Consider the following 10,583-nt stretch of genomic DNA (forward strand, 5'->3'; position numbering starts at 1 on the left):
GGGTCTGAGCTCTGGGGCCTCCACCTCAGAGGGCAGACCGATCTCCAGTGGTCTCCTTTGCATCCAGGGCATGGCCCATGGGGCCTCTTAGGGCAGTTCCTCTTGAGGTGGCCTGGCTTTTAACAGCGGTAGCAGATGAATGCAGTAGTTGAGTTCTTCGTGGGGCCCCGGGAATCAGACCTGGGATCTGTTCCTCTTAGTGGTGCAGCAAAAGCAGCTGCTTTTTCTCGGTCTCTTTGTTTTCTCTCCTTGGCCTCCTCCTCATCATGGCTATAGAATACTGAGGAGGCAATTCTTACTAACATCTCAAGTGAGCCATCTGGGGTGAAAGCCATTCTTTGTAGCTTTTTCTCTCCAGCCTCCCATTGCATTGGGACCCCACAACCAGTTAGTGTCCTCTCCCCAACTGTCATGGCCCAGCTTTTGATGTTGTGTCAAGTGTTCACTTGTCTGCTGGTCCTGATATTTCCTCCTCTGGTCTTTGAAAAACGTTGTAGTTTTACATTTTACATTCAGATCTGCTCTTTTTTTATTTTATGATTCAGGTCTGCTTTTGTGTATGGTGTAGATTGATGTTTTCTAACTATGAAATGACCAGTTGTCCATGCGTGTGGCTGTATTTCAGGGTGTCCTGCTTGTTCTGTTCCACTGATATGTGTGCCAGTTTTTCTGCCCAAAAGCACCCCATTTTAATTACTACAGCTTTTTTTTTTTGGTACCGGGAATCAAACCCAGGACCTTGCGCTTGCCAGGCAAGCACAGTGCTGCTGAGCTACATCCCCGGCCCCTAACTATAGCTTTATAGTAAACCCTCAAACCAAATCGAAGGAGTCCTCCCAGTTTATTCTTCCTTAGAATGATGTTGGCCATTTATATAAATTTCAAGTTTCTATATGAGTTTTAGGTCATTTCATCTACACCTATAGCAAAAAGTCACCCTGGGATTTTGATGCCATTACACTCAGTCTGTAGATGGGTTGGGGAGAACTGACATCTTTACCACAGTTGCATCTCACAGTCCATGAATGTGGCATGTTGCCTCCACTTACTTATATCATCCTTGATTTCTCTGATCATGTTTAACATGTAAATCCTGTATGTGCCTTATTAGATTTATATCTAAGTACTGCATGTTTGGGAACTACTGTAAATGGTACTGAGTTTTTATTTGTTCGTTGGGGTGTTTTTGTTCTTATTTTTTTGAGACAGGGACTCAGTATGTAGTGGCAGGCCTTGAACTGACGACAGTGTACCTGCCTCAGCCTCTCAAGTGCTGGAATTATAGGCATGCGCCACCCACGCCCAGCAGTGGTTTTTTTGTTTGTTTATTTTTGTCTTTTTTTTTTTTTTTTTTGTCTTTTTGAGACAGGGTCTCACTATGCAGGTCAGGCTGGCCTTGAGCTCACTTTGTAGCCCAGGCTAGTCTCAAACTTGCAACTATCCTCCTGCCTTAGCCTCTCGAGTGCTTGGCTTACAAGCGTGTGCCACCACGCCTGGCCTTATTTTTGTCTTTTTGAGGCAGGGTCTTACTATGTAGATCAGGCTGGCTTTGACCTCTCTTTGTAGCTCAGGCAGGCATTGAACTCACAGCAATCCTCCTGCCTCAGCCTCCTGAGTGCTGGGATTACAGTCGTGCACTACCATGCCTGGCCCTACCACCATGCCCGGCCCTAGTTTTTAAAAAAAAATTTCATTTTCTAACTGCTCAACACTAGGATATGAAAATACAGTTGATTTTTGGTTGGGCATGGTGGTATACACGAATAACCCACCACTGTGGGTGGCTGAGGCAGGAGGATCACAAGTTTGAGCCAAGCCTGGTGACTGGTGACTTAAGATCTGATCTCAAAATAAAAATTTTTTATGTATGCCTCAAAACACTCCTGTTAGCCAGGCATGGTGGTGCACGCCTGTAATCCTAGTACTCAGGTGGCTGAGACAGGGAGGATCGCTGTGAGTTCGAGGACAGCTTGGGCTACGTAGGTGAGTCCAAGGCCAGCCTGCACTGCATAGCTGTCTCAAACCGGACAACAACAAAACCCACACCTGCTCCTTCATACCCCAGGTGAGAAACTCCCGAAGTGCCAGGGGCAAGTGAGAGCATCACCAGCCCAGCGCTCAGGGGACACGGGGACATTTTATAAAGTCCTGATGCCCCCATTTGTGATACTAAGTCACCACACTCGGCCCGGAGGGGGTGAGGCTCTGTAGTAGCGTTTGTGCAGTGTGAGTGACGTATTGGGTTCCATCTCCAGGACCAAAACAAGAAAAATTACCACTTTTAGGGGCCTGGACTGTTGGATTTAAGCTCTGGGTGTAGCCTGAGAGTGCCACCTGAAGTCACAGGCACGATCCTGACCTGTGTTGGCAGAATCTTGGCCTATGGGTTTTTTGTTTGGGTTTGGGTTTTGTTTTGGGGAGTTTGTTTGTTGGTTTTGTTTTTTGAGACAGGGTTTTGCCTCCTGCCTCAGCCTCCCTAGTGCTAGGTGTGTGCCATCATACCTAGCTGCAGCAGTCAGTTTTATACATGTCCAGGAAGCCTCTGGGTGTCCCCAGGACCTTCTCAGTGTGTCCACAAGACCTAAACTATTTTTAGTAAGTCATTTGTTGCCTTTGGCCATGTCGGTGTCTTCATCAATTAAGCAGAATTCATGTGAGTAAAACAGCAATAAATAAGGCAGAGAGACCAGACGCTTAGAAGACTCTGTAGCCAGGGATGGTGGCTGTAATCCTAGCATTCAGAAGGCTGAGGCAGGAGGGTCACCACAAGTTCAAGGCCAGCCTGGGCTACATAGTGAATTCAAGGCCAGCCTGAACTATAGTGTGAGACCATCTCAAAAAAAAGAAAAGAAAAAACAAAAAAGAAGCCCCTTTACCACCATGGCCACAAGTTTGGGGATTTTTTGAAAGAGGAGAGAAAGAGAGAAAAAGATGCTAGTTTCATTTAAAATTGTCCTCAGCCAGGCACAGTGGCAATGCCTGTAATCCCAGCAGTCTAGGAGGCTGAGGCAGGATTATCACAAGTTTGAACCAGGCCTGAGCATGTAGCAAGACCCTATCTCAAAAATTAAAAAATAAGGGGCTGGGGATATAGTTCGGTGCAAAGGCCCTGGTTTCAGTCCCCAGTACTGCCAAAAAAAGAAAGAATGAAAGAAAAAATGCGTCCTTGATAATATAGTAAAAATGATACTTTCATTAAATGTTAATCCTCAAGTGCCTGTCTCCTCAGTATTCTGTGTGGGGGGTGGAAAGGCCCCACAGCCTGCTGCCCCCTCCCTGGTACAGTGCCCATCTCCAGGAAAGGACCCAGTACGGTTGTTCGGGTTACAGACAGAGCTCACCGTTGTATTCATAAGAAGTCCTTTTTGCTTGGAAGGGTGTTGACTATGATTATTGTGCCTCGGGTGCTACTTGGCAAAGGCTTTCTCACACACAAGCGAAACAAGCCTGACATTATGGGAAAGGACCAGTGACCGTAGTCAAGTTTTCAAATCAAAAAATGAGAGTTTTGGAGCACTTGTGTATGTCCTGGGACCTGGAGGGTGTCCAGAGAGGGCAGTGCTTCTGAGGTTGGCTCGATATTCACAGACATGAGTGTTGATCTTGAGGCTGTTGAACAAGCTGCATCAACAGCTAAAAGATGTGCAGACGTGAGGACCTGATATAAAATTATACTATAAAATTATGCCCGTCAGTAAAGTGTCATTTCAGCTAGAAGACAGACTAATATCTCTTTTGTTACGTGGACATATTTTTATTAAAGTAAAATTCATACAGCTTAAATTCACCATTATAACCCTTTTGGCCCTCATGATCGCTGGTGAGAAATGCGCTGTTACTGTGAAGGGGGGTCCCTTGTTTGCGAGGCATTGCTTCTGGAAACATCTTTCCCCAGTTTGATGATGATGTGCTTTGCTGAGATTTTTGAGTATGTGGGTTCATGTCTTTCACAAAATTCGGGAAGTTTTCAGCCATTACATTTTCAAATATACTTTCAGTTCTAGAATTCTAATTTGCTTCCATTTTATTGTGTTCATGTGTTTGTTTGTTTGTGACAAGATCTTACTATGCAGTTCAAGCTGACCTTGAACTTGCAGTGATCCTCCTGCCTCAGCCTCCCCTGTGCTGGGATCACAGGCATGTGCCACCACACCTGGCTTGGCTCCTTTTTATAATTTCTCTGTTTTTGTTCATATTCTCTGTTTGCCGAGACAAGACAATCATGCTTTCTTTTAGTTCTTTGCACGTGATTCCTTTAGCTCTCTGAGTCTACTTAAATAGTTGATTTGAACTCTGTGTCATACATTGATGTGTGGCCTTCCTCAGGGATAGCCCTGTTTTATTTCTCTTTGGTCTCTGTGTAGACCATGCTTCCTTATTTGTTTGCACACCTCATAATTTTTTTTATGGAAAACTAGATATTTTAATATTATGATATAGCAACCCTGAATGTCAAACCCTTCCACTTTCCCTGGGATTTATTTTTGCCACTTACAGTTGTCGATCACTTGTTTCATGACCTTTGAAAACACTTTTATGAAATCATTCCTTGTCATCAGTGGCTCTGAAATCTACTTAGTGGTCAGCTAGTGAGCTGCAAAGCCCTGTGAATGCCAAGTTCACCTGTCTCTTGCCGCTGCCACTGTTACTAAGTGTCCTTCTGCTTGCTGTAAGCTTCTCCTACTTCCCAGAGTCCCGGCACATGAATTCTGGTGGGCTTGGCCCCTTTGCCCCCTGCTTCTCTGGGGGCCGCCCCAGTGGCTTCGGAATTTGATGTAACCAAAGTCTTCCTCGCTAGGGTTTCCGGACCCCAGAGGCAGCTGACTTGAATTTCAGTAAGAGACAACCAGTTGTTGGACGCCGTTATATCCGGTAGAAATATCTGCAACCCACTGGGACATAGGAGTGGACCTGCTGCTTCATTTGTTGTTGTTTGGTGTTTGAGACAGGGTCTCACTTTGTAGTTCAGCTTTGTGGTGCAGGCTGGAACTCACATCGATCCTCCTGCCTCAGCCTGCTGTGTGCTGGGATGACAGCCATGTGCTCCTATGCCTAGCCTAGTCTTCATTTTGAAATGTTACTTTACGTTCACCTATCATGGCTTCATCACTGTTTTAAATAAATTAATGTACACATTATTTTATTTTCCCACAATTCCTAATATGGGAGGTACTGGTAGATTTAACACAAAAAAGAAAGCTCTTTTTTGTAGGGAGAACCTTAAAAATGTTTAGCCGTGTAAAGGAGTCACTTGGCCGCAGTGCTGAGGCCCTCTGGCCTGGAGGAGGTATCTTCTCCCCCTGCCTGGGAACGCTGTGCAGTCCCCACCCCAGCCACTCCCAGGGCCGCCAGCTGTCTCCGGCACCCGCAGTGGGAAGGCAACCAGCACAGAAGGTGGCGAGACAACCACCCACCTGGCCTCGAGGCCCGGAGCTCTGAGTGTCCTCCTTGTCACAGGCTGTGGCCGACCTCTGTGAGCATAGTGACCCAGGGGCCAGGGGAGAAACCGTGACCCTCGCAGGGGTCCCACGCCGATCACTGGGGACCCGGTGTCGGCACACGCACTCCAGCCGCTTTTTGCACTCGAGGTTGAAGTCTGACCTTCCCTGGGTGTTTCAGGAAAGGACGGCTGTGCTCTAGGGCCTCCCCACAGCTAAGGCAGGTGACAACGCGTGCGGCTGTGGTGACAGCTGTACACGGCTGGCTTCCTCCGGTGCACAGCCCTGCCGGCACCTGCCCTCCTCTCGGAGCCCTTCCTCCGGGAAGCCCGGCCACCATCGCGCTCCTGGCTCGCCGCCCGAGCCCGCGCTCCATGTCCTGTGCCTTGCGCCTCGCCTGTAACTTCCCACAGCGTTCAGCAGCGAGGCCTTGGGCTGTGCCACAAGGCTGGCCAGGATATCAGGGTCGCCAGCTGTGCTTGGCTTCAACCTCCTGATCCCGAGGCCGCAGAGGATGCGCGGGAGGGTGACAGGCTGCGCTGCGGCGATGACGCTTGCGGCCCGCGCATGCGTGTATCCGGCGTTGCGAGATTCTGCTGCTGTTGCCGCCCCCGCCGCCGCCGCCGCCGCTGCTTCTGCGCTGCCTCTGCGCGCTGGCCCCGCCTGTGTCGCGCCTCCTTCTTTTATAAGCGCTGGAGTCATTATTTGGGTATTAATAAAAACCACATCCTGGCTGTTGCTAACCATCTGATTTCCTTTTCTGTTTTTTTCCTCCCACTTTGTTTTGTTTTGTTTTGTTCTGCACACATTTTCTTTAGCTTCAAATGGCGATCGAAAACCTCCAAAAAAGCGAAGGAGTCACCCCACACAAAAGCGGTTTACTCAACAGCCATGTAAGTGCGTGTCTGGCCCGCGCTGCCCCTGCCCTGTTTGTAGCTGTCATGCACATTTTAAAAGCACACACAGGCAGGCGCGGAGGCACATGCCTGTCACTGCAGCCCCCAGGAGGCAGGAGGATCACAAGTTCAAATGCAGTCTGGGCAACTTAGCAAGACCCTGCTCCGGGTAAAAAGGGCTTGTCCTAGGCACCACATTATTTAATGTGTCCCGAAGACCTCAAAGTCAGATTGGCAGTGCACACCTCAGTGCCAGTGCTGTGGGAGGCTGAGGCAGTAGGCCTGCAAGTTCCAGCCCGTCCTGGGCAATTTAGGACTGTGTGAGACCCTATCTCAAAATAAAATAGGCAAATAAATAAATAAAAATAAAAGGGCCGACGACATAGCTCAATGGGAAAGACCTGGATTCAATTAGTACCATAAAAACAAACAAACAAAAGACTTAATACTCAACAGGTAAGAACCAGCACAGTGAGCCTGGGGTTCCAGCTCAGTGGCACAGCGCCTGCCTGGCAAGCATGAGGTCCTGAGTTCAATTCCCAGTTCCAAAAACCAGCAGAGTCCATTATCAATAAAATAAACAACAAAGAAAGAGAGAGAGTGATACAAGATCAGAAGTGTCATACAGATCTCCAACTAATGTTCCTAGGGTCCGCTTTTGGGCGAAATGATCATTTGAGAGAAGCAGAAAGCAAATACTTGGTGCTGACTTGCGCTCTGTGAGACTTGCCTCCTTCCCCGGGAGGACACAGCAACCCCAGGCCCTGATTGGGAGGTGGCGCGTGTCCTCGCCCTCGACTGTGGCTGGCTCTGGGGACAACTGAGAGAGAGGCTTGGCCCCCTCCCCTACGTCCCTGGCCACTTCTCTGACTGTCCCCATCCGGCTGTGCGCAGAACTGGAGGTGTGTTGGGCATCTTGAAACGGGGACCAGCACCGAAGCTGGAGTGAGCCTCTGCCGCTGCCCGGGAGGAAGGAGCCCCCGTCCATCCCACCCCACCCTAGCCAGCACCCCAAGATTTCCCACCCAGTGCTGCGGCCGAAGGTGACCGCAGGAAAGATTCAGAAACCCGGGTTATGGGCCGGACGTAGGAGCGATGAGCTGCCCCAGGGCCCAACAGAGATACATCCTCCACCTAGGGCTGCAAGGCAAAAAGCGAAGTAAAACAAGGCCCTGCCTGGTGACCGCCCGCTCCTGGCAGAGGAGATGGTGGCCGTGTTGAGGTACCCCCTGCTGGGCAGTGTCCCTGCTCTGGACCAAGTCTGAAGCCACCGAGAGTCCTAAGCTCAGGTCACCCTCTGAGGAGTGACACCCACTTCACTCAGGCCAGCGTCCAGCCAGCGGGCAGCCTCGCGGCCGGGGCAGAGGAGGTCGGATGGGGACAAAGGGAGATGGGGCGCAGAGCCCGGCTAGGCAGCAGGGTCCGCAGACAGATAAAGCCCCAAGGCCGGCTGTCAAGGCTGCTGGGACGCTGGCTCCGGGGAATTCCATGGGGAAGATGCCCAGGGCTGCTTCCCTGCACATTCTTTTTTTTTTTTTTTTTTTTAAAAGAGTGAAAGAAGGACAACATAGCAATAGGGGGATTCACTGAATTACAGACGAAGTGGTAGGACATTATCAATGGTTGTTATTTTACCTACTGGTATCTGCAAGATAGTGTCTCCGGAAAACAAATAGACAAATAATAGTGAGTTACAGACAAAAATGGCAGGAAATTATCAGTGGTTGTTATACTATAGCTTGGATTCTCCAAAGTGGTCTCTATTCCCTGCACGCTCTTGTTCCAACTCGGCTTTTCCAGCAGATGAAATATCCCCGGGCCGCCTTCTCACAGGGGCCTGTCGTTGAACTCTTTTCTTCCATCAGGAGCCACGATCAAGGCTTTAGGGCTGGGTGACTTAGCCGACGCGATCCGCCACACACGCTGCTGTAGAATCATCCTGGACCTGACCATGGCCACCCCGAGAGCCAGAGAGGGAGAGGGACGGTGAAGGGCGGCTGTGTGCCCGCGACCGTTGTCCTTGGGGCTGTTGGCTCTGCTGGAGGGCAGGGCCCTTCTGGAAGCCCCGCTGGGGACACAGCCACGGGCCACCCCCTGGAAACCCATAGGTGCAGGTCCTCTGCCTGTGCCCCTTGATCGTCCTGTCTTGGCCAGGGGCGGTGCTGCCCTCCAAGGCCACAGCCTCCCCCACACCCACCTTCAGGAAAGGCCAGGGTCACGCTGCTTTCCCACGGCCTCCGCCACGACCACGCTTCAGCTACCACATCTCTTCTGAGTCATCGCGGCCAACTCCCAGCCCCTCGGCCCGCCTCCAGTCCCTTCTCAGGCCCCCCAGTGGTCGTCTTGATACCTCAGGCAGGTCACGGCACTTCTCTGCCCTCAGCCCTGAGTGGCTCCCGCCGCCCTGGGGCCAAAGCCCAAGTTCTTTCTGCAGCCTGCAGGGCCCTGCATGATCCACCTGTCTCTCACTCTGCTTTCCTCTCTCTGCCCCTCGCTCACTCTGTTTCAGCCACAGAGGCTCCTTCTGTGTGCTGCACCTCACCAGGCTCCATGGTGCCCCAGGGCCTTTGCACAGGCTGTGTCCACTGCCTAGAGTGCTGCTCTCCATGGCTCCTTCACATCCTTGCTCATTGCTCATGCTCAGTGAACCTTCCTGCCCTGGTGTAAAACTGCAGTGCTCCCTCCAGCCCTCCTTCCCGGGGTGGATTTTCTCTTGATGCTTAACACCATCTTGGAGGGCACATGGCTCCTTAGCAGGTGGAAGTCTCCCAGGAGAGACTCCCGCTTTGGGTTCTGTGGGATGCACAGGACATGGGGACAAGGGGCACATTAGAGCCCGGCATGCCAGGGTTTGCCTGTTGCAGTGTGGCAGACTTTGCTGGGTGGAGGCACAGAATTGAGCCCCAGCTTCCCGGGCGTTCTGCCCAGTGAGCACCGATGCCCTTCGGGGGCCTGCTCACCTCACAAGGTCAGGTCCTTCACTCAGTCCCTGCTGCACTGCAGCGGCTGGGTTTGGGGGCGCGGGCCACCCCCATCCCTGGTGCTGTGTCACAGAGTGCAGGGTTCTGCTTGCATCTGCCTGGCATTCTTGGCAGCACAACCTGGCTCCGTCCTGTGGCTCAGGAGACCCGTCGGGGTGCACACTTACCCACCAGTCACGAGGACAGAGCCCAGACGGTCTCCGTGCTGTGCAGGTTTCTGTCAGACTCATGGAGCGATCTGAGAGCCAGGCCGGGCGTGGAAAGAACACGCGCACGCGTGGGAGAACGCTGTCCGTAACGTGCTCGGAGCAGCGGGCGCGCGGTGCCGCGTGGCATCCCCAGGGCCGTCTCCGGAGCTGACAAAGAGCCCAGCCTCCACCCTCCATCCTCCCTGGTGGGTGGCGAGCGGCGGCCCTGCGGCTCTGACCTCCCGCGCCTCTCCCGCCCAGCTCCAGTGGCTGCTGGATAACTACGAGACGGCTGAGGGTGTGAGCCTGCCCAGGAGCTCCCTGTACAACCACTACCTGCGCCACTGCCAGGAGCACAAGCTGGACCCCGTGAACGCCGCCTCCTTCGGGAAGCTCATCCGCTCCGTGTTCATGGGGCTGCGCACGCGGCGCCTGGGCACCAGGTAGGTAGTGCTGGCCTGCCCTGGCCGGGAGCCCGCGCGTGGGGCTGCCTCCCCCCCTCCCCTCCCACTCCACGCACGCCCAGGAGTTGCCACTTCTTCCTCGGCGGTGCCACCACCGCTCCCTGGCCTCAGCGCGGGAAGCACCGCGCGCCACACGCACCCCGCCCTTGCAGTGCGCCGCCGGCTGGAGAGGAGCTGCTGGGAGCCGGCGGCCAGGGCACCTTCAGGCTGCTCCCTGTGGCCACGACGGGAAGGGCGTCAAGGCCTCTGCACGCGCAGAAGTGGGCTTCTTGGCTGCGTGTGGACACCCCGGCCGGGGGCCAAGGGAGCGGAGTCCTTTGGTCCCTGACACCTGCTGGTCCTTTACAGAGGACGTCCTTCCAAAACTAGAGGGTAGAGGAGGCCAGGCCTGGGCGTGCTGGGGCACGCCTGCAAGCCCAGTGCTCTGGAAGACTGAGGCAGGAGGATCCCAAGTTTGAGCCCACCCTAGGCAACGTAGTGACTTAGCAAAACCCCGTCTCAAAATAACAAATGTAAAAGGTCTGGGGATGTGGCTCAGTGCAAAGGACCCCGGTTCAGTCTGCAGCATCTGCCACAGAAAAGGGAGGGCGGGGCATGCGGAGAAAGGACAGGGCCC

At 52.7% G+C, this 10,583-nt stretch overlaps 1 protein-coding gene across 9 annotated transcripts in view; it reads left to right on the forward strand.

Annotated features, from left to right (window-relative positions):
• Nucleotides 1–10,583, forward strand: part of Rfx2 (regulatory factor X, 2 (influences HLA class II expression)) — a 70,657-nt gene that overhangs the window by 48,234 nt on the left and 11,840 nt on the right. For 7 of the 9 annotated variants that reach the window (XM_005405740.2, XM_013505326.1, XM_013505325.1 and 4 more), the window contains 2 exons: nt 6,257–6,331; nt 9,765–9,946. In XM_005405740.2, coding sequence (XP_005405797.1) covers nt 6,257–6,331; nt 9,765–9,946 — 257 coding nt within the window. The remainder of the gene's footprint in view (nt 1–6,256; nt 6,332–9,764; nt 9,947–10,583) is intronic. The other 2 variants (XM_005405735.2, XM_005405737.2) reach the window with 1 other exon arrangement.

Source organism: Chinchilla lanigera, unplaced genomic scaffold (genome assembly GCF_000276665.1).
Source record: "Chinchilla lanigera isolate Chin_1 unplaced genomic scaffold, ChiLan1.0 scaffold00094, whole genome shotgun sequence".
Classification (NCBI taxonomy): domain Eukaryota; kingdom Metazoa; phylum Chordata; class Mammalia; order Rodentia; family Chinchillidae; genus Chinchilla; species Chinchilla lanigera.